Source organism: Nannobrachium achirus (assembly GCF_963921795.1).
Source record: "Nannobrachium achirus genome assembly, chromosome: 6".
Classification (NCBI taxonomy): domain Eukaryota; kingdom Metazoa; phylum Chordata; class Actinopteri; order Myctophiformes; family Myctophidae; genus Nannobrachium; species Nannobrachium achirus.
In genome coordinates this window covers 24,924,071-24,948,125 of record NC_137815.1, presented here as the reverse complement: position 1 = coordinate 24,948,125, position 24,055 = coordinate 24,924,071, and the positions used below count along the sequence as shown (strand labels likewise).

General features: G+C 43.1%; 1 protein-coding gene across 2 annotated transcripts in view; it reads left to right on the top strand.

The window, feature by feature from the left end:
• The window catches only part of LOC308286569 (matrix remodeling-associated protein 8-like), a 36,838-nt gene extending 16,470 nt beyond the window's left edge, over positions 1–20,368 (top strand). The window contains exons 8-14 of one of the 2 annotated variants that reach the window (XR_013962108.1): positions 1,789–1,960; positions 15,478–15,636; positions 16,279–16,303; positions 16,447–16,535; positions 16,820–16,897; positions 18,345–18,517; positions 18,936–20,368. Coding sequence is in view for 1 of the 2 variants with exons in the window: in XM_080727644.1 (XP_080583770.1) it covers positions 1,789–1,960; positions 15,478–15,636; positions 16,279–16,303; positions 16,447–16,535; positions 16,820–16,897; positions 18,345–18,367 (546 nt within the window). In the remaining variant the exon portion in view is untranslated. Of the gene's footprint in view, positions 1–1,788; positions 1,961–15,477; positions 15,637–16,278; positions 16,304–16,446; positions 16,536–16,819; positions 16,898–18,344; positions 18,862–18,935 lie in introns of those variants that run through there. The other variant, XM_080727644.1, reaches the window with a different exon arrangement.
• Positions 20,369–24,055: the final 3,687 nt, after the last annotated feature.

Genomic DNA, 24,055 nt, shown 5'->3' with positions numbered 1-24,055 from the left:
TGCATCCCGCTAGTGATAATAAATGTAGTGAAATGGTTGGAGAGAGAGAGAGAGAGAGAGAGAGAGAGAGAGAGAGAGAGAGAGAGAGAGAGAGAGAGAGAGAGACTACTGTTACTGTACCACCACCTGTAGAACTCATTATGTAGTTTTACCAAACAGTCCAAGACTTTGACCCACTTTTCATTTCCTTGCTGTCAGGGTACAACCTTTTATCTCCATATTCTAACTTTGTAAATTAACCCATTTAGAGCCTGGAACGCATGTGTGTCATGTTAGATTGTAACCTCCTTAACCATTATGTTATGCTTTAACTGTGTTGAAAATCATGACAATTTTTTGCAAGTCTTTGAATAGAAATGTCTTCTAAATCAGTGGTTTTCAAACCTTTTCATGTCAAGGACCCACAAAATTACATGCATTTGGCCGCCGACCCCCATCTCAAAACATGTTGTTCCAGGGGTCCTTGAGAGGGCCCCCACACAGCCAAATGATTGATAGTTACCAACCAAATGGACCGTTAATGTTTGACTCCAAGAAGAGTAGCCTTCACTGCGGCGAGGATAATGGGGATCCGTATAATAAACAAGTTACAAACAAAATGTATGTTTTGAGTACATTTGAACATGGAACTCAGGATTAAAAGGAGGAACATTTGGACACTCAGTTTACAAATGTTTTATTGCAAGTTTCCAATAGGCTTTGCAATAAACCAAGTTTTGTATCATTTGGTTCCCTTCGGCTCCAGCAACCTCTCTGAGTTTGCTGAGTTTTAATTATATTTCTTTTGCACAATGCTCTGGTGCAGTGGTTCTCAAACTTGGGGTCGGGACCCCATTGTGGGGTCCCCAAATTATTTTGTGGGGTCGCCAGATGATTGGCTTAATGTAATTTTCTCCATCCATCCATCCATCCATCCATCCATCTTCAACCGCTTATCCGGAATCGGGTCGCGGGGGTAACAGTTCCAACTGAGACCTCCAGATTTCCTTATCCTGAGCAACTTCCTCCACTCCCTCAGGGAGTATACCGAGGCGTTCCCAAGCCAGTTTGGGGATATAATCCCTCCATCTGGTCTTTGGTCTGCCACGGGTTCTCCTCCCAGTGGGACGCGCATCGAGGACCTTCCTAGGAAGGCGCTCGGGGGCATCCGTACTAGATGCCCGAACCACCTAAGCTGACTCCTTTTCAAGTGTAGGAGCAGCGGTTCTACTCCAAGTCTCTCTCGGGTGACTGAACTTCTCACCCTATCTCTAAGGGAGATACCAGCCAGCCGCCTGAGGAAACCCATTTCGTCCGCTTGCACCCGCGACCTTATACTTTCGGTCATGACCCACACACACTTCATGACCATAGGTGAGAGTAGGAACGAAGATTGCTCACAATTTTTCTCACACAATAGTAAACAAACTAACGCACAGTATAAGTGTATACAGGGTATCTGCTAATTTATAGTGACAATTTAAGGACTTTCAATACCGTTTTAATACCAAACTGGCCAAACTGTCAAATATTAAGTAAGCAAGAGACGAACATTGTGAAAATAGCCGATCTACATGCTCACAACTCCTCGCGTTGTGCTGAATATTTATCTGTGGAAAGGAGTCACATTAAATGTAACACCTACAATTCCAAGTGCTTGTCAGGGTGGGGGTCCCCAGTTCAAATATGTTTATTTTGGGGGTCACAGCCTAAAAAGGTTTGAGAGCAACTAATTGCATGCATTGATTGACCAAAAGAAAACAGAAACGTTTAAATACAGAGATCCAAGGTTTCTCTGTGATGTTTCAGCCGTCGGACAAGGGTCTGTACTCCTGCCACCTCCACCACCACTACTGTGGTCTGCACGAGAGACGAGAGTTCCAGCTGAGCGTGGGACCACCGGTGGTGCCGCGGACCACCCCCCTCCCCCCACCACCGCCCAGAACCCTCCCGCCCAGAGCGCTGCCCAACGAAGACAAAGGTAGCATATACTGTATAGCATGCTATGTCAAGTCAATTTGATTTATAAACCAGGTTGACCAACATGATAAAACAACCTCAAGTGTAAACACACAACATGGGAAGCAAGTATACGGGGGGTGCAGGCTACATGGAAAGAGTCTAGGGACGAAAGGCTGTTCCAGAGGGTTTCGGACCAACAGCAGAAAAAGCTCTTCAACAGGGTGTTTGGGAGACTTTGAGGAGAGCCTCCGGTCAGTGGATCTGAGTGGCCTGGTGGTCTCAGGGGGGCCCAGGCCAGTAGTTAATCCATGTAGGGCAGGGTGGTTCTATTCCATTTAGTGCTTTATAAACAAATAGGAGGATTTTAAAGTCTGTTCTAAATGTGACTGGTAGCCGGTGGAGGGAGGCCATGTTCCTCGGTTCAGCGCAGAGGCTGTTTGTTTCTGCGCCGGAAAAACAATAAGCAGGAAAACACCACATGGCCTTTCGTTTTCGCTCTCGTTCCCATGTCCTCAAAACATCCTTTCTTTTTCCCACTCCCCTCGTCGTCGTCCTCCTCCTCCTCTTCTATCCCCCTCCTCTTCGGTCAGTTTCTCACAAGGCAACGTTTATTTGCATAGCAGCACATTTCAATAACAAGGCGAATCCAGAATTCTTTACATAAAACGTTGAGACATGTAAACCATTAAAGTCGACCGTACTGTACCAGCCCTGACCAAAAAAGGATAGTCATTTTGTACTGGGTGTTAAACCTCTAGTGTTCCTACTCAGGGGGCGGCCATTGGGGCGATCTAATATCCAAAAGCTCACGATGCGTTGCAACTAGTGTTGCCCGATCCCGATCACGTGATCGGATCGGCCGCCGATATGGCCGTTTTTATAAGATCGGAGATCGGGGGGAAAAAATCGAAAAAAAAAAAGTTTTTTTTTTTTTTTCAAAAAAATATTTTCTGGGAGTACTGAAAGTTACAGGTAAGGTGAATGCGATATGAAATGTAAGCTTACCATAATCACAGTAATCCTTAATCATATTCAAGGGCTTTTGGAGAAATGAGACAGACAGAGCACTGCAGAGGGAAGGTGATTGTGTCAGACTCTGTGTACAGCTGGCAGCTGATGCCAATAAGTAGTAATTGGCCCCTTGCTAATGGATCAAAGGAAGGCAATTATGTCTCTCTGCACTGTCAACTAGCTCAGTGGTTCTCAACCTGTGGGTCGGGACCCCCAGGGGGGTCCTCAAATTATTTTGGGGGGGTCCCCAGATGATTAACTTAATGTGCAACATTGTTTTCTCTCTCAACAGTAAACAAATCAACATAAAGTTTAAGTGTATAGAGGGTATCTGCACATTTTGAAAGTGAAAAATTAAGGACTTTTTAATACCTCTAAAATGACAAATTAAACATTGGCCAAATTGTCAAATATTAAAGCCAGAAATTGTGAAAATAGCCGATCTACATGCTCACAACTCCTCGCGTTGCGAGGCGTTGTGAGCATGTAGATCTGCTATTTTCACAATAGAACCGTGTTATACAAAATATACTTCCTCAACTCTTCAGGGTCGGGGGTCCCCAGTTAAAATATGATTATTTTGGGGGTCACGGCCTGAAAAGGTTGAGAACCAAGTGATAGAATGAATAGATTTTTTTTTTCTTCTTAATGCCTTGCCAAAAGATCGGATCGGGAAAGATCGGGATCGAATCGGAAGCAATAATATTTGATCGGTATCGGATCGGGAGCAAAAAAACCCTGATCGGGGCATCCCTAGTTGCAACGCAACACACTGTGAGCTTGTAGAATTATTGAACAAAAGGTTTTTGAGCGGTGGAACACTGTCTCCAATGCTTGACTGCGTGTGTATGTAACTAACTATGTAACTATGAATGTAGCATGAGCTGCAATACCTCTGGGTGACCAGTGGCAGGCCTGGGTGACCAAGTGGCGCTGTTGAGCACACGCACGCACACACACACACACACACACACACACACACACACACACACACACACACACACACACACACACACACACACACACACACACACACACACACACACACAGTAGAAAGTCCACTTTGATGTCAACCTAGAGAACAATTTGGAATGTCAGTTTTCAGTCCCAGTGTGCCTCTTAAACATGTACCTATGTTTTGCCAGATTTCCTTTAAATTTTGTTTTTCCTGAGATTGCCTTTTAATTTGTTAAACATGGATAATGCTCCTTGGACTTTGACAGTCATTTAGTTTCAGCACACAATGTTTTAACCCAGAAATTGCCCTATACCGGGTTTATTTTTTTTCCACTGGTCAGTTCTGACTCGCAGCCGATACATTTAAAAAATCGCACCAGTGCGAAGTGAGCGGTGCAAAGGCGATTTTCATTATGCATGATCCTTAATAGCGTAACGAAAAAAGAAATGTAGATTTTCATATATGTATGATCATTAATAATACTGTAATGGGGGATGCTGTAAAAGAGCATGCGCAAATCTTCATTGCAACCAGTCATGTTTATATGTTACGTCAGACCAGAACCCCTGGTCAGTATATAAAATGTGAAAATTTAGGTTATATTATTCCACTTACAAGACAGAGACATATTATAGAGGAAGTGCAACTGAAGAGAGGGTTATAAAGCAATTAGGAGACAGAGGGAAAACAGACAGGAGATCAGACAAACAACTGTGCCTGTTTAGCGTTCAGACAAACAGCCTGGCCATTACACACAACAAACTGATGAGAATAAGCTTTACCGAGAATATGGAACCCAGATGCAGGAAAACTCCTAAATGCCTGATACAAACTGTCTTAAATCCTGGTTGGTGTCGGATCTCTGCCTGTTTAAGGTTCAGACAAACAGCCTGGCCATAATCTGCAAGTGTAATGTAGTGTGGCCGCTGTCTTGAATGAGTTTGTATGCATAGAGCCAAATAAGGCTTCTTGAGGGTTATAAAGCAATTAGGAGACAGAGGGAAAACAGACAGGAGGGCAACCCAGCACTTCTTGGCATTGTCCGTCAGTCAAAGTTAGAGAGAAAAGTCTGACAATCCCAATATCCTGGACCTTTCCTAAACCTTAAACTGACAGATTGAACAACACACAGGATTCGAAACAGCAACCATAGCCTGCAAGGGTAATGTAGCGTGGTTGCTGTTTCGAATCCTGTGTGGTGTTCAATCTGTTAGTTTAAGGTTTAGGAGAGGTCCAGGATATGAAACAACCTTGCCATTACGCCTGGACCTTTCATGAACTTTAAACCGGTCTCAAGTGCAAGTGTAATGGCCAAGACAGATTTAAATTAACATGAATAACACAGCATTTGATTGGTCTGTTCTGTTTGGCTAACACATGTCGTCATGAGTAGAACGGTTTCTGATTGGTCGATTCTAATGTTTAGTTACTCAACTAGCCAATCGATGAAGAATGAAAGAATCGTCCCGTGCTAATATGTTTTAGCTAAATAAACCGAAAGTGAAATATAGGAGCGGTTTGCACCGCTCAAAAATACACTCATAGGACTACGAGCATTATGATAAATGAACTCAAATGCACCGCTCAGTTCAAACTCTGTTTGAATTTTTAATTTGTGTTTGGTAGATTATTTCTCTGTTGTACCAACACTCCCACGGTTGGGAAGTCTGTTTATTTCCCTTTTTGTTAACAGTGACATATTTGTGGGGGAACACACATTTTTGGACTGAGCAGCACAGCTGAGTATGTGGCCTGTTTAAGTTGTTGCACACACAAACAATGTGTGTTAAAAGAATAGTTCACCCGCAAAATGACTTTTTTTCTATTGATTACTCACGCCATGGAGACTTGAGTTCAATAATATCTTTTTGTATTAGTCACATTCCGCAGACAGTTGACTATAGTAAACATTTGATTATAGTAATCAACCCCAAAGTAATGTAACCCCATTGATTCCGGAATCAATTTCTTTGGAATGTGACAAGAAACAAAACATAGTATTGAACTCAAGTCTCCATGACCCTCACCCTCAAACAATTGAAAATAAGTCATTTTGGGGATGAACTTCTTTAATCTCAGAGATCTCTGTCTTCGGCGGTGAGTGTGCTAGTTGTTTTTTAGTTTTTTGTTCCAAACAACAGTGCGGTAGGAAAGGACGCGAAGGAGGAGGAGGAGGAGGAGGATGAGAGGGTAGGGGAGAACCCGGCTCCTGGTGGAGGGCGGGGGTTTTATTGGTTTTATGAGCACATGGTCTCTGCTCCGTCAGCACTGTGCGCTGCCAGAGAGGAGGGGACGCCCACACAGACACCCTGCTTCTCCATCAGCAGACCTTCTTCTAGACCGCCTGAATGTCTGTCTGTCACCCAATCACCCAGTTCCCCTCCCGTGCCCTCCTCTGATCCTCATGAAAAACCTTTTGAACAGTAGTGGTTCCCAAAGTGTTCCCAAAGCTCGAGAGCTTTGGGTTTTTGGAGTCTGATTTTTCCCTATAGGCCTATTCCATCCTGATTGGAGAATTCCACACATCGGTGGCCCACAATAACCTACCTGACCTGGCGGAGACCTGTGCTCTTTTTCTGGCTATTTTCTAAGTTTCATTATTTATTATTAATTAAATACTTTAGAGAAATATTGGAATTGTTTTCTTTTTTATGGAAAAGAAAGGTGATATTTACTGTGTGTGTGTGTGTGTGTGTGTGTGTGTGTGTGTGTGTGTGTGTGTGTGTGTGTGTGTGTGTGTGTGTGTGTGTGTGTGTGTGTGTGTGTGTGCTGAAGGATCTGTTTTAGTCTTTAGTCTCCTGTCTTCATCCTCTCCTTCCTCTCTCCTTCCCCCCCCCCCCTCCCCCCTTCACCGTCTCACACATTCTTCAGCACTTCATCGCTGTGAGCTTTTCTTTTTCTTCTTTGTGCTTTCTGCCACTGAGTATGAGAGAGAGAGAGAGACAGACAGACAGACAGACTCTCACTTTCACTCTCAGTGAATGTGCATCTGCATGATGTGGGTGGGTGTGGAAATGCTGTGTGTGTGTGTGTGTGTGTGTGTGTGTGTGTGTGTGTGTGTGTGTGTGTGTGTGTGTGTGTGTGTGTGTGTGTGTGTGTGTGTGTGTGTGTGTGTGTGTGTGTGTGTGTGAGACTGTGTGAGACTGTGTGTGTGTGCGTGCGCGTGTGTGTGTGTGTGTGTGCACCCAGCACACATGTGCCAGGCCTGTTCTAAGCTGGTTGGAATGTGTGGGAGGACTGGGGCCTGTGAGTCCACAATGCTGCTGCCCACTGCGTTAAACCCACCTCTCCCCTCCTCTACCGCAACACTTCCCAAACATGGGGCCGGGACCCCCAGGGGGGCCCCAAATTATTTGGGGGGGGTCCTCAGATGATTAGCTTAATGTGCAACATTGTTTTCTCACTCAACAGTAAACTAACCACCATACCTACAGTAGGCCTATACAGTAAGTGTACGCACGCCAGGGTATCTGCACATTTCTAAATTGACCATTCAAGGACATTTTTAAGACCCTTTAAACACCTCTAAAATTAAAATAACTAATATTAAGACTATTATTACATCAAAAGTAATCAAACTGAAGACTCCATCTTAGCCCATAGCACGTATAGCACTTGCCCACCCTCGATGACCATACATAATACCTCATTTAGATGGCTATAGAAAGATGTTAGGCCATTTGTGTTGTTTTAATTTTTTAATTGAATAGGTTCTTGGTCTACCTATGTTTTTTAGATTTAGATTGAAAATCAAACCTCGGTTCGAAGTGGAGCGGTGAATCTGTGTGTGTGTGTGTGTGTGTGTGTGTGTGTGTGTGTGTGTGTGTGTGTGTGTGTGTGTGTGTTTGTGCCTGCACAACAGCGCCCCTCCTTTAACTTGTGTGGCCACTCAAGGTATTGCCAGGCTACAGACATACCCAGCCAGCCAGCCACATAGCCAGCCAGCCAGCCAGCCAGCCACGGACATACCTGTCTATTGGGAGCGCTTTCACCGCTCCAAAAATAGCAGATATACAAGCTCACAGTGCGGCACTGAGTGCCGCGCTGCGAGCTTGTAGATCTGCTATTTTTGATAAATCGTGAAAATTTGAATTCTGACCCGATTCTATAAGTGTCTTTTGAATCCTTCTAAGATTTTTTGAAAAACCTATGTTTCTATGTCAGCAATCTGGCCAGCCATCGTCAAAGAAAAGGTCCTTTTCACTTAACTGGAGCTCAGTTAGTCTGTTCTTGAGAGACTACTATGTCAGTGGTTCTCAAACCTTTTCATGTGAAGGACCCCAAAATGATATGTATTTGGCCACGGACCTCCATCTCAAAATATTTATTTCCAGGGACCACCCAGAACCAAAATTTGAGATACAAACGTTCGCTTTGAAAATACACATATTCAAAGATTTGCATACATTTTCACAACTTTTTCAAAAATAGCAGATCTACGAGCTTGTAGATCTGATATTTTTCAATAGTTAAAGCATTCAATAATTCTAGGCCTAAATGGGTTAAGAGCATCTAAATGACTAAATTTTAAATTGTAAGCTATACTATAAAAAATGTCAAACACTGGCCAAATTGTAATTTACAATTTAAAGGACGACTTCACCACTTTTCAACCTATCTTCATATAACTGGTCCTCACTAATGCTCATTTTTTGTCTCAGAGGAGGGCTGTGGGCAGGTCAGAAACCCATTGTCTTATGACATCATCGATGGAGAATCCAAGCTAATTGAAAATGCAGGCTTTCTATTCCTGAAAAGTTGCAATGTTAAAGTGGAAGCCATTGTTCTTCGATAATAAAAATATATATTTTTTTTTTCAAAAATATTGTTTAAAAGCGAAATCTGTCAAACGATGATGTTTGAACTTCCCACAGCTCTCCTAAGAGAGTTGGACCGAGTAGATTCTTTTTCTTTTCTTTTCTTTTTTATTTATTTTTTGCTATTTTATTATGAACATTAGTGAGGACCTATTATATGAAGATAGGTTGAAAAGTGGCAAAGTTGTCCTTTAAGCATTTAGCAGATGCTCTTAATCCAGATTTACAATAAGCATTAAGGTAATACATCAATACATCAAAGCCAACAGTGATTCCTTTTGCCCTGGATCTTTCTCGTTCTTGACAGTTCGTTCATGTGCCTGACTGTGCCTGATTGTGCCTGATTGTTGCTGTGAAGCAACAATATCGTCTCTGTCAGGTGGAAACCTCATATGTCCAAAACTGTTGCCTTTTAGGATTCAAATTCAAAAACAGAAAAAGAAGCAGATCTACAAGCTCTAAGCAAGGCTTGGAAAAAGTCTAAGAACCAGTGGCTTATATACCGGACATGACGTGCACGTGCGTGCGTGAGTGTGTAGATTTTTTTTTCCTTCTCCAAAACATTGGATGGTTTGAAGTGGTCTGGCACCATAACAACATGTGGGCAGTAAAAAACGCTGGACGTTTACAGTAATGCAGAGATGATATCTGTTGGTCCTCTGTGGGATGTTCTGAGCTGAGCTCTCTCTCTCTCAGGGATGTGCAGATAATGTTAGAGAGGCAGGGGCTGAAATTTCTAAAAGGGCCTTTTGGTGAAAATATAGAAAATAGCCTATACTGTACCTCCAAGCTCTCAACGTGTCGCAGTGCAACACGTTGTAAGCTTGGAGGTAGACTATTTTCAGTGTGTGATACAGCACCACACTGAACTAACTGCATAATACAGTGCTGGAGATGTGGCGTAACGGCATGGATTTCTACACAGAGAGGGTAATTCTTTCAACATAAGATGCTGCATTCAAGTTCAGGAGAGTTTGGACAGGGCAATTGTCTTGAATGCTGCCTTCAGGTATGGCATGGAAAGGAGGGCATTTGCATTTCTTTCACCATATAGTAAAAACTGCATTAGTGGTCTGGAGAGGGCACTTTTTACAGACAGATAAAAAGGCAGGGGCTCAAGCCCCCTTTGATGTCTATGTGTGTGCACGTACCTGCTCTCTCTCTCTCTCTCTCTCTCTCTCTCTCTCTCTCTCTCTCTCTCTCTCTCTCTCTCTCTCTCTCTCTCTGATCTAAAGGTCTGTCTACTGGCCTGTTGACTTTGGCCCACACAGGACATTCTGGTGGAGCCACAGAATTACCTCCCCCCTCTCTCTCTTTTCCCCTCCGTCCTCTGTTTTTCTCCTCCTCTCGCTGAAGATCCCACATCATCACATCATGCTTTCTTAGCTTTTATTTATTTTCCATCAGCGCCGCCACGTTCACATCGTTCTACCAAAGTTCTGCTCTTTCTGCTGTTTTCCGCGGTGGAGGAAAACGCTCTCTCTTCTCGCTCAGGTCTCTCTCTTTTAGCTGGTCTCTCCTCTCTTCCCCTTGGTCTCTCCTCTCCTTCCGTTTGTCTCTCTGTCTCGGCTGGTCTCTCTGGTGCGTCTCCAGGGTCCTGAGGAGAACAGACACACTGTGTTGGTTGTGTTGTGATATTGACAACAACAGGAGGCCATGCATCTGTACAGCAGCTGCCCTGTGTGTGTGTATGTGTGTGTGTGTGTGTGTGTGTGTGTGTGTGTGTGTGTGTGTGTGTGTGTGTGTGTGTGTGTGTGTGTTTGTGTGTGTGTGTGTATGTGTGCGCGTGCGTGCGTGCGTGCGTGCGTGCGTGCGTGCGTGCGTGCGTGCGTGCGTGCACGGCTGCACGCGCGTGCGTGCATGTGTGCGTGAGTGTACTACTTACTATACTTGTGAGGAGAAATGCGTGTCTGTTGCGGAAGTGAAGCAGTGCGAGAGAGACAGACAGACAGGAAAGAGGGAGAGAGAGAGAGAGAGAGAGAGAGAGAGAGAGAGAGAGAGAGAGAGAGAGAGAGAGGAGTTATATTGCTGGATAAGGAGATGGAGAGATGTAGGTCACCCCCCCCCCCCCCTCCCCCTCTAAACACAAACAGACCCTCCATGTTCCCACAGTGCTGCCTGCTAACATGTGGAAATGGTCTCATCGTCGCACAAATAAAAACTTGGGCAACTGTGTTTTTGGTGACCATCTTGAAATGGTTGCTTTTGGGGGCAGAAACCAAACCACTTTATGTCAATATTGTAATGGGTCTTCAACGTTTTCAGGCCAAGGAAGGATCCCTTAATCGAGAGAGAGAGAGAGAGAGAGAGAGAGAGAGAGAGAGAGAGAGAGAGAGAGAGAGAGAGAGATGAAGCAGGGACCCCCGCAACCCATGGATACCATATAGTTTAGTTTCATCATTTGACGCTCAATCATCTGTGTATTTGGGGTTCATCTGAATTTGTGTTTCCAGATATTTAACCACTTGAAACGTCAATACTTAATACACTTGACCTTTCACTCTGTACTTAGTCTGCTCTTTTTCCACCTCTACACCAAACCTCTTTGCTGAAAATAGCTGATCTAGATCTGCTATTTTTGGCTAAAGTTCTCAGAATATGGATGCTAGGGCTCAAATGGTTAATATTGAAAAGGAGGAAAAAAAGCTTCTATCACACAAAGATTTGGAGGACCCCCTTTAGTGACTCTGAGGACCCCCTAGGGGTCCCGGACCCCCTGTTGAAGACCCCTGTTGTAATATCCTACTTGATCATACCTACAGCGTCACACAAAAGCACCAAACATGGCAGATCTGCAAGCTCGAAACGCGGCACGAAGCGACGTGTTTTAAGCTTGTAGATCTATCTACTCTCTGACTGCTAAATACTCTGTAGGGTTAAACCCCACATACCTAATCTAATATACCTGCTGCTATACCAGGCAAATCCTTCCCCCTCTACACCGAATATCTTCACTAAAAATAGTCGATGCACAAGTTCACACAAGTTGTGAACATTCAGCGAATGTTTGCCCGAGCAATTGGGACGCTTCAAGAAGTGGTTAAGGTTGTATTTTTATTTGACTGTGATATTATTAGGAATGTTATGATGATTTGATCCACATGTAGCTCCCTGTGGTGTTGGTACTGCATGTTGTTGTACGTTGTACGTCTCTGTTTACAACATGCTGGAAAGTAACCGCCTCCTCCTGTGGGATTAATAAAGTTAATTGAATTGGCATGGCTCTGAGTCAAGGAGGGGAGGAGACCAAGCCAACGGGAGGAGGAGACTTGTGTTTATCTAAATTAAACATAATGTTTAGACGTACAGTGACTACAGTATGCCTGTAGTGGTGCGTAAGGTGACAGATGTTTTGGATTGTGTCGTGCGACCACATGCTTCCTTGCTGAGCATTTCCCAGGCTATTAGACGTCTAAATACATCTAAATGGCCCTGCTAAAACCGGTTTATATTAAATACATTATATTAATTAAAAGTGAACGTTTTTTCAATGGCTAGGCTTAGCCTAGAGTAACAATCAACAGCTACAGTAATATATTATATCTAAGCTATTCATCGTCTAGGCTAAGCCTACAAAGATTTTGTACGGCAGCTATAAGCAGGTAAAATGTGCTTGCTAGAACATGACCAGATGACACCAGAAAGCTTTGTAGCTTTCCATTTGTTTTCCAGAATGTGTTGGTTACAAAGTCAGGTATGCACACTATGCAGTGATATTTTTGGGTTAAAACAAAAAGTTTACATTTTAATAGGTTGAAGCATATATTCTGATAGAAAATATCCATGGGTATTTAGACACAGACGTCTGAACACCGACTATGGCTGACTAGGTTGAGATCAGCGGAGTGGTCAGGGTCTTCATAGCAGGTCTGTACGATAGATCAGAAGAACGATGGGCCTCAAGACGCACAAACCACAGAAAGTTTACTCCTCCCTTCCTCCCTCCCTCCCTTCCTCCTCTTCTCCTTCTTTGGTCTCCCCCCTCCTCCCCATCAAATTATTTTTTTCTGTGTCTTACTGCCAGGAAAAGTAAATCGTCTCTGTTGGGTGGAAACCTCGAATGTCCAAAACTGGATCAGGGCATTCAGTGACTGTAGCTTAGGGATGGGATGATAATCGATATTATCGTTTATCGTGATACAAATTTATCACGCACTGGGATCAATTCACCTTTTATTTTCCGAGCTGCATATCCGGTACCATTTGGTAAAAGGTACTTATAATATACATACTTAACACAGTCTTTTTTTTTCACTCTCTATCAAATGTGTTTGCCAAAAAATAGTCGATCTACAAGCTTGTAGATCTGCTCTCTTTTTTTTTGGCAAATGTTCCGCCCCAGGATAATGTTTTTTTTTTGGCAAATGTTCCGCCCCAGGATAATGGATTTTGATTATCGCGATAATATCGTAAATCGAGATTTATTTTGTCACAATAATGGTGATATGACATTTTCATATCGTCCCTTCCCTAACTGTAGCGTCTGGATCTCATTTGGACGGTGGAACATGTGGAGTCTGCTCCGTTCTGTCCTACTGCTCCACAGCTGCTGCTTCTTGCGTTGCACATTTTTAACGAAGGCGAAGGAAAGAAAACGCAGGCCTTCTGGCCGGTCAGCGTTTCTGCACACACTCACACACAGCTGGAGCTGATTGTTTCACTGTTGTTGGCCAGCCTTAGCTGCACCACTGTGGATGTGTTGGGGTACCATTAGATTTATAGATCCTTATAACATCCTCCCTTCAGATCCTTAACACAAGTGGGAGCGCTTCTGTCACATTATACTCACGCACGCACGCACGCACGCACGCACGCACACACACACACACACACACACACACACACACACACACACACACACACACACACAGCAATGACGATTTCTTTTCGTCGACTACCTTTTTTTCATTGTCAAAAACGGAATAAAAACTAAATAAAAACTTGAAAAGCTAAATATATTGACAATGTCAGGAGGGACTAGTGGAGATCCAGTAGAACTAAGACTTGTGGAAAAGAGATCCAGTAGAACTAAGACTAGTGGAGAATAGATCGAGTAGAACTAAGACTAGCGGAGAATAGATCCAGTAGAACTAAGACTAGTGGAGAATAGATCCAGTAGAACTAAGACTAGCGGAGAATAGATCCAGTAGAACTAAGACTAGCGGAGAATAGATCCAGTAGAACTAAGACTAGTGGAGAATAGATCCAGTAGAACTAAGACTAGTGGAGAAGAGATCCAGTAGAACTAAGACTAGTGGAGAAGAGATCCAGTAGAACTAAGACTAGTGGAGAATAGATCCAGTAGAACTAAGACTAGTGGAGAAGAGATCCAGTAGAACTAAGACTAGTGGAGAAGAGATCCAGTAGAACTAAGACTAGCGGAGAATAGATCCAGTAGAACTAAGACTAGTGGAGAAGAGATCCTGTAGAACTAAAGGCCTTTGCACACTGCTGCGTTTTTAGCTGCGAAATGCGTTTTTCAGGGCAAGAAGAGAGAGAGAGATAGAGAGAGCAAGGGACCGAGTGGTGCGCGAAACGGGCGGCAGTGTGCAAACGTGACTGACATAACGTGAGGTTGATTTTTCTATTTGCGCACTCCGAAATTCACTCCGATATTCGGCCCGAAAAACGCAGTGTGCAAAGACCTTAAGACTAGTGGAAAAGAGATCCAGTAGAACTAAGACTAGTGGAAAAGAGATCCAGTAGAACTAAGACTAGTGGAGAAGAGATCCAGTAGAACTAAGACTTGTGGAGAAGAGATCCAGTAGAAATAAGACTAGTGGAGAAGAGATCCAGTAGAACTAAGACTTGTGGAGAAGAGATCCAGTAGAAATAAGACTAGTGGAGAAGAGATCCAGTAGAACTAAGACTTGTGGAGAAGAGATCCAGTAGAACTAAGACTAGTGGAGAAGAGATCCACTCACTCAATTTCCCAGCATTCCATTGGCTCTGTCTCTACTACACACATAACACATTCCTCAGCGAACCACAAAAACATTATTCTCATTATAATGAAAATAGTGTGGAATGTTTCTGTTGGTGTCTTTGGTGGATTATGAAAGAAATGAACAGAGGAAAACATGCTTGTAGTAGGCTACAATGTTTTATAACTTTTTTTATTGAAACCCCAGATGTTAAGCATCAAGCCTGATTTATACCCAGATGTGCATCATGTCGTGGACTGAAAATAGCAAGCTCACATTGCAATGCAGCCTGACGGTGTGTCACGGGTTTGAATCCCGATGACCTTTACTGCATGTCACTCCCCGTCTCTCTCTGTCTACTCACCCCGTCTTTCAGCGTCTCACGAAGCTTGGCCAATGTGACCCGGGGCGAGTGGCCGTACAACAGACTTTGGGCACTTTGTGCAAAGATGTAGGCCAGATGTAGGCTGGCCAATGTGACCCTGGGCGTACAACTCGAGTTCTCTCTCCTGACTGGATGAAAGCGGTATCCCAAACTGAAAATGTATTTTAGATAGTTAACGCATAAAATAAGTAATGATGCGAAATTGTGCGTTCCATCTTCCATCCGTCTAAATGGGATTACATATCGTCGTTGTCGGGTGGAAACCTTGTATCTCCAAGTTTCAAATTTGTATGTTCTTTCGCAAAGTAAAGCCCTGCTTCATCAGACAAGGCCGTCGCACAAAAGTACTGAAAACAGCACAACGCCTCGCAGTGCGAGGCGTTGTGATTCATGAGTGATTCATAACTTAAGTGCTGAGTCTGCGTTGTTCTTTCTCCTCAGACAACACCAAGGCTGAGTCACCTCGAGTCATCAACGTCATCCTGCCCGACCAGCGACATCACTTCCTGTTGCCGCTGGGCTACGTCCTGACCTCCTTCCTGCTGCTGGCCTTCGTCATCCTCATCATCATCCTGGTCACACGGCGGAAGCAAACCAAAGGTTCCCTTTAACATAACCTTAACTTAATCCTGAATTACACTGCATTTTAACCTAACCTTAACTTAAACCTGAATTATACTGCATTTTAACCTAACCTTAACTTAAGTCTGAATTACTGCATTTTAACCTAAATAAGTCTGAATTATACAGCATTTTAGCCAACCTAAGCCTGAATTATAGTTAATTGTACCATGGTGTCGTGCTGCAGAAATACCCGATCTACCAGCTCACAACATGTAGCGATGCAATGTGTTGTGAACTTGTAGTTCTGCTAGTTGTATCGTGTGCCACCAGAGTTCAACAAACTATGAATAAAGCACTTTAGCCTAGGATTTTTGATAACTTGTAATTCCCTACATTTAATTTAATTATTACTACAATGCCATGCCCAACATAGGGACAGCAGGTTGAAAGTGGTTAATATCTTATTTTATAATAAACGTTAATAATAATAGACAAGGGTTTGACTGTAACAAATAATAGTGACTGAATTTGGGCACAACCCTGGTCTTCTTGCACTACACTATGTACAAAATGCTGCATAGTTACACAAGAATAAAGTGTATGCAAGTAATTTCTATGTTTACTTTCACATAAACAACAACTGTTTGTTTCATTGTCTTCATTTTTCTTTTCTTTCAGAGTTTTACCCACAGACATCCATAAGGTTAGTAGTGCATGCACGGTGCACGCACAAACACACACATGCATGTGCGCATGCACGCATGCTCTCTATCTCACACACATTGCTTTATCTCTCTCTCTCTCTCTCTCTCTCTCTCTCTCTCTCTCTCTCTCTCTCTCTGACAGATCCAACAGATCTCACAGCGGCTCAGATGAGTTTGAAATGGACGTGACTGAGGTGAAGGCCTGCAACCATGAGGACACTAGGACCCTGGGTGAGTTACACACGGAGGCATATAATCCAGTGCGATTTACAGTAAGCAAGGACAACCCAAGTAATGCATCAAATGCATAGAGATAGTAATCTAGGATCTTATAGGTAAACCAGCATCAGTCTAACTGTAGAATAACCAAGATAGATCAGGTCAAACTAACAAGTGGTGTAAAGTAACTACATTTACTTAAAGCTTAAGGTTGTGAGTGTGTGTGTGTGTGTGTGTGTGTGTGTGTGTGTGTGTGTGTGTGAGTGTCTAACTTCCTTCCTGTGTGTGTTTTTTAGACTACAAGAACAACTTAGTGAAAGAGAAGGTCGGGATCAACACGGCGACGCTACCTAAAGTAGTTGACCTTGATAAAGGTAACACACGCACGCGCACGCACACACACACACACATACAAACATGCATGCACGCGTCCAAACACAGGCATGGATGTATCATTCACTGTACCATCGATGTAGCAGTGTAGATTTCGTCACATTTAAAATATTCAAAAATGTTTTTCAAAATAAAGTAAAAGTAAAAAATTGCTAAAACTATGCTGAACATTTTCTGTCGACTGCCTTTTTTTCCTGACGAAAACTAAATAAAAACTAAGGCACGGTGACAAAAACTAAGAATAAATATATTGACAATTTCGTCAACAAAAAAAAATAGATTAAATGTTAGGGAGGGACTAGTGGAGAAGATATCCAGTCTTTGACGCGTTGTGAGCTTGTAGATCTGCTGTCTTTGGTAGCCGGTCTACAAATCAGGCATTGTGACGCCTTCAACGCCTGCCAAAATAGGTTTTAGTCGACTAAATTAAATGAACATTTGGTCGAATAATATCTTATGATATTTAGTCTACTAAAACTAGACTAAAACTAAAACATGTCAGATGATTAATGACTGAAACAACGTCATTTTATTGAAAAGACTAAAACTACATGATACTTTTGCCGTAAAAAAATAACACTGATTGAGTGGTAGACCAACAGCAGCTAACAGAGGTTGGCTACTTTTTATCTGATCCTATCTCATCAGTCATGGTGTTTGGATGGTACAGGGGGTAAAGGTAAAGTAACTGCCAACCACCACTGCAGGGTGCTGGGGTTGAATCCATGCCAGTGCATCTGGTGTTGCTGATCAGCTAGACAAGTTGTTTCACAACTTTTTATTTCGGTCAGTGGCCCCTATCCACTAATATGATTGATTGATTGATTGATTGATTGATTGATTGATTTGTCTTTATTAAAGTGTCATGCTCCCAAGGAAACCCAGCCCATAAGGACTTAATGGGACACTTTTACATTTCATTTGACTTTAGACAATGAACCAACATAACAATTCATAAACAATGATCAAACGAATAACCAACATTAACACTCAGGCTACTATTTGAAAAGCTAAGATCTAGAAACAAATTGTGCCGTCTTAAAGACTTTATACAACCATTCCAACTTCTGGCCATCATCTTCCCAGAATAGCTCAGGTTTTCGTTTTTGCATTACATCAAACAAATGATCCCTCAAATCGTCACACAGTGTGCAATAAAACATTAAAAGGAACTAATTTCCAACAGCAAGAGGTACTGTAGGATACTATCCAGGTCCCTTGATATTAGGCCGCGTACTGACCCCCCATTTGACATGCCAATCTACACTGTACAAATATCGCTTTTCTCCATCTCTGTCCTTCTCTCCCTCCCCTCCCCTCACCGTGGGACAACAATGGCTGTATTTGTGATAATAAGGTCATCTGTCATTGTTATCTGCACTAATTTGTACTGTGTTACTGTTTGTCTCCTGTCTTTGTCTCTTCCAGAGATGGAGAAGTTTTGCAAGTGAACTTCTGACAAAGAGAGAGACAGAGAGAAAGATGTGTCCACTGGCTGGTCCAGGGGCTGTTCCTGACCCAACACCTCCACCGGAGAGAAAGACAGGGGTGTCACACCAAATTCTGGGCCCTGGGTACAAGGATTCACTGCGGGCCCCCTCGTGTGCTTTAACTATTGAAAAATAGCAGATCTACAAGCTCACAGCGTGGCACCGAGTGCCGCGCTGCGAGCTTGTGGATCTGCTATTTTTGAAAATTCGAACATTTGTGCAAGTCTTTGAATATTTCAAATCCATCCAAGTTTTTTTTTTTTGAAAAACCTGTGTTTCTATGTCAGTTGTGCTCAAACTTTTTCATGTGAAGGACCCCCAAAATTATATGTATTTGGCCACAGAACCCCATCTCAAAATATTTAGTTCCAGGGACCCCCCCCCCCCCCAGAAGCAAAATTTGAGTTACAAATGTTCGCTTAAAAAATACATAATATTGGAAGATTTGCACACATTTTCACGACTTTTCAAAAATAGCAGATCTACAAGCTCGCAGCGTGGCACTCGGTGCCGCGCTGTGAGCTTGTAGATCTGCTATTTTTCAATAGCTAAAGTTACTAGGGCCCCTCCACCTTGGGCCCTTGTGTTTTACTGTAATACAGAACGTCACTCAAAGACAACTCGCTGTTAAGAGGCCTCATGTTTTCTAACCATCTGTATTTCTTAGCAGGAACGGGAACATTGTTCATTTTATATTGTTTCACATTTGCTACTCAAACTGACAAAGGGGTAGGAACCGCTGTTCACAGACAGAGCACAATGGCGCCATCTAGAGGGACATTGTTTTAGCTGAGACTCAAAGTGGAGAGAGTAATAATGACAGTAAGGATGTCATTATTGGCGGTTTGAAGAGACTAGAATATTGTAACATATTGTAATACAGTGCTTCTCAAAGTAGGGTCTGGGGACCCCGAGGGGTCCTGAAGGGGATTCCAGAGTGGCTATACCTTTTAAAGTAGTTTACATTGGGGCGTCATTGCGGCCAAATACGTGTACATATTAACGCAGGGTTCCCTGACATGAAAAAGGTTTGAGAACCACTACTGTAATCAGTCAGTGCTCAGAGGTATGTTAAAAGCAGTGCAGTCACCCTACGTTTTAACAGCAGGCGACTCTGGGCGATAAAAACCTCCTTGTGGGCGTTCCTACCGTCATTACTGTACGTCCTCCATTGGGTAAACAAAGTGACGCATGTATTTGATTGGCTATCGCCGACGATGTCGTCCAAAAGATAATCTATTTTCATGTTTTGGGGTGATGTTCCTCCGCCCACTTTTCCACTATCACCACATCTCCTGCTATCACCAGCAGTAGTTGCCGGGTCCCACTCCCATTGACAAATAACGTGCTTCCGGAAATTCCTCAGACGCACTCCATTGTGGATTGAAAATGTTTTATTTCTTGACAAAACATGGGAAGTAAATTCTACATTTATTATTTAAACGTAATTAATGTTTCGGTCATCACAGGGGAAAGTAGGGCTGCACATTATCATGGCTAAAGTGACAATATTGTAATGACGATTATTGGTAATGATTTATTGTAAAAATATACAATTATCATAATAATTGGTCATAATAATTAATGACCAGCAGAGGACCAACAATATTGCCAAAGATTTTTGATCATATTGTGCCGCCTTATGGGGAAAGTTATGGTGGTTTCTTATTTTTCTCTTTTATGATTTGCTTCTTAGCTTGACTGGACGGCCTGTGACTGCCCACTTGCTCAAATATGTGTTCATCATTCACACAGCATCACACAGCATTAAGTATAAGTGTATCTACTGCTGCTTTCTGTATCCTGACTGTAAACAGACTGTATGCTATAACTGCAACATGGTGGAGATGTGAAGGTGTCTTATTTCAATACACATCATGTACCATGTATTTTCTTTCTTTTTTTATTTTATTCTAATGATGAAAAAGGCAGATGTACTCTTGAATAAATATATTGATTGATTCAATGTCTCCGCCAGGCCGAAGGTGTGGCCAAGACTATGTTTTTTCACCCGTGTCTGTGTGTGCGTGTGTGCACGCACTTGGTTGAGCCATCTAGATAGAAGAGGGTCCTGACAGGGCCAAGATACATTCAAGAGATGTATTGTAAAAACTGAAAGGACAAGCACTGTGAAGCACTTAGTTCGGGGTGCTCCAGTATACAATAAAAGAAAACAATACATATAGCAGCAAGAATGAACAGCCCTATAAGAAATGAAGGTCAAAAACACCTGAATGATCTTTCTTTTTCTTTCTCTCTCCTTTTTGAGCGGTGCCTCAGCGCTCCTCGTATGAGTAGCAACAGCTGCAATACCGCTGGCTGACTGAGTGGCGCTGTTGAGCAGCCTTGACATTAATGGACATTGGACAACTGGACAAGGAGAATTCATATACCGGTAGTTTAACACTGCTCAAATAGCATAGTAGTTGAGTCAAAAGTGACATATTTCTATTGGAAATTTAGTGGAGTGACATTTCATGTAACTTCATTACACTTGTGCGACATGCATTTCCTCATGCCGAACAACTTTAACACTGTGACTTTGACCTCTGACCTTTAGATCTCCAACCATTTTGAATTATATGAAATGATATGTTACAGTAAAATAGGCTATATCTCCTCCTGGGATTTTTTTACACATGGATTTTGGACCAATATCTAAAATCTGTCTTGGAGAGAAGTTTGTATGTGAAAGAATAAAGTTTTTATAAGCCAATGAATATTGCAGTTTTATACAAAAAAAGAGTTGAGCCGGAAGGCAAAGCCCTCTGTTTACCAGGCAATCTTCGTTCCTACTCTCACCTATGGTCATGAAGTGTGGGTCATGACCGAAAGTATAAGGTTGCGGTATCTCGCTTAGAGATAGGGTGAGAAGTTCAGTCACCTGAGAGAGACTTGGAGTAGAACCGCTGCTCCTACACTTGGAAAGGAGTCAGCTTAGGTGGTTCGGGCATGTACGGATGCCCCCCGAGCGCCTTCCTAGGAAGGTCCTCGATGCGCGTCCCACTGGGAGGAGACCCCGGACCAGATGGGGGGATTATATCTGGCTTGGGAATGCCTTGGTATACTCCCTGAGGCAGTGGAGGAAGTTGCTCGGGATAAGGAAATCTGGAGATCTCAGTTGGAACTGTTACCCCCGCGACCCGATTCCGGTAAGCGGTTGAAGATGGATGGATGGATGGATTACTGCTATATGGTAGATGGTTAGTCCAAAATATATATATTTTTTCATCTCTTTTTCTTTTCCTTTTGTTTGGTTAAAGTCACACATGTAACTCTATGGATAAAGGACAGGGGTCCTATAGCAGGATAGCTGCCATGTATCGCTGCTGAGTGCTGACATCATATTAATGATGCCGTTATGCTTGCCCAAATATGGAGAGACAGTAGACAGGATGTTGGATGTGAGATTATCTATTCACCCTTCCCCTCCCTCCCCCCCACACACACACACACACTTTTTGTTGGTTTTGATATTGGAATTGGTGTGGTAACCGCTCCTACGTCTGGCTTTGTGTGTATGTCCGTATGATTGTCCGTATGAGCACGAGACTAACATCACATGAGACCAACGTCATAGAAAGTACGCAGTGACCGACATCAACACCGCTGACAGAACGGCCAATACAAGGAGATATGAACGACACGTGTGTTGTGTTTGGTGCTCACTTCGCACAGGTTTGGGAACTATTCCAGCACAATCCAGCCCCAATGATGTCCATTCTAAAACCCACACTGACGGATGCCAATGCGGTTTTAGAATGGACAATTTTAAAATTTAAATGTATTTAGAGTAGCCATTTATTTTTTACCACCTTTTTCTCCCCAATGTATTAATTACGACAATTAATTCCTCCCCACACACATTGTCACTGCTGTTGTATCCTACTGATTCACCTGCCAGTGAGGAGCCCCCACAGAGAGGACGTAGGGCAGGGGTATTCAACAAAATTGTCCAGGGGGCCACATTGACAGAAACCCAAGGGGCCGGGGGCCGCACTAACGTACCCCCCCCCCCCATTTTCACTACTACATTTTCACAAACAACCACATTTTCATCTAACTACATTGCAAAGCAGAATACTTTTCAAGTAGAATACTTTTCATGTTAATGTGCTTAATTTCTGTTTAACAAGTTGACAACTGTACACATGCTTTCTAAAACCTAGTGCTAACTACATCACACTAGTGATGGCCAACCTGGCTTTGATGCTATCTTAGAGTAGATGTCGACCTTATTGCAGTGCACACACAATTGCCTTCTTTGATGCTTTAACGATGCTCAACGAGGATCAGGTGGGTCGCAGACTCACACACACACTCTCCACTCTGCTGCTGACTGGAGTCTCTTCACTTGACTATGATGGAATATGATTATAGTAGGGCAGGAGAGAGGGGTCTACCAGCACCCCAATGACATGTTTTCGAAACCTGTTTTTTTAGGACCGTTATGATGTCTAGTTATGATTTCTGCTTGTTGCCGTGGTCAACTAATGTCCCATGGGGTTAATTTTTAACCTTTTCTCACAACTATTCCCAATCTGAACCATACAATGGTCATAACAGAAAATGACATAACTCTTGATGTAAACAACCTACGGGGACAAATGAACACACTTTCTATATGATTTTGACCCAGGGAATTCATTAAAGTGGTTATTTTTTACATTTAAGCACATCTTGACCCTATTTCAGGACATAAACGGCGAAAAACCCAAAAATGTTCAAAACACGTCTATACTTCTCTTTGTACAGATAAATTAAGGTGTATTCTTTTTTTTTTAGGACCCTTATGATCCATAGTTCACTGATGTATCACGTGCTTGATTTTACATCACACACGCAAAGGCTTCCAGCTGCTCCTGCACTTCCGGCTTCAACTTGCACTCATCGCCAAGCATGCATAATGCTACATTTTGAGAGACCAAATTTAGCAATAATCGTAACAATCATTCTACAGCCAGCTGGGCAATGAGTGTAAGTTGAAGCCGGAAGTGCGGGAACAGCTGGAAGCCTTCACGTGTGTGATGTAAAATCAAGCACGCGAGACATTTGTCGACCAGGCTAGGAGCAAGATGCTGAATGAACTGGTGGGTGAAGACGAGACCCTCTGCAGCAGGTCTAGAGTGCATTTTGCCCACCTGCCCCTCTGCCAATATGCTCATCCCCCACATCCAGCAGGTGAACTATAGAGTGAGTGGCCTGTTACAAGCCAGCAGCTGAGCCAATCTTGTGGGGGCCTAAACCTATGACGAAGGTCAGGGGTGGCAGAAGACGGAAGGATGGACTTTGGAGCCTGTCTGGTCTTGTGGGCCAATTCTTCCCCGATCTCTCATTGACCTGTTGGCTGTCCTCAGTGATGATAATGATGATGATAAGGAAGAGGATGAGGTGGAGTTTGATGAGATGGAAGACACCGACCAGTGAAATTGTTCTTTGATAACTTACGGACATCGATTCAAAATGGTCTGGGCGCATCCCACATACAGTAGGCTTTGTGTAGCCTGCAGCGGGTCACTGTTTCGATCCCCGAGCACGTCCAGATTTGCTGCGTGTCACTCTCTCTCCCCGTTTCCTGTCAGTCTACTGTCCTGTCAAAAACATATCTGGGGAAAAAACATGAACCCCATGGGACATGAGTTGGGCAAC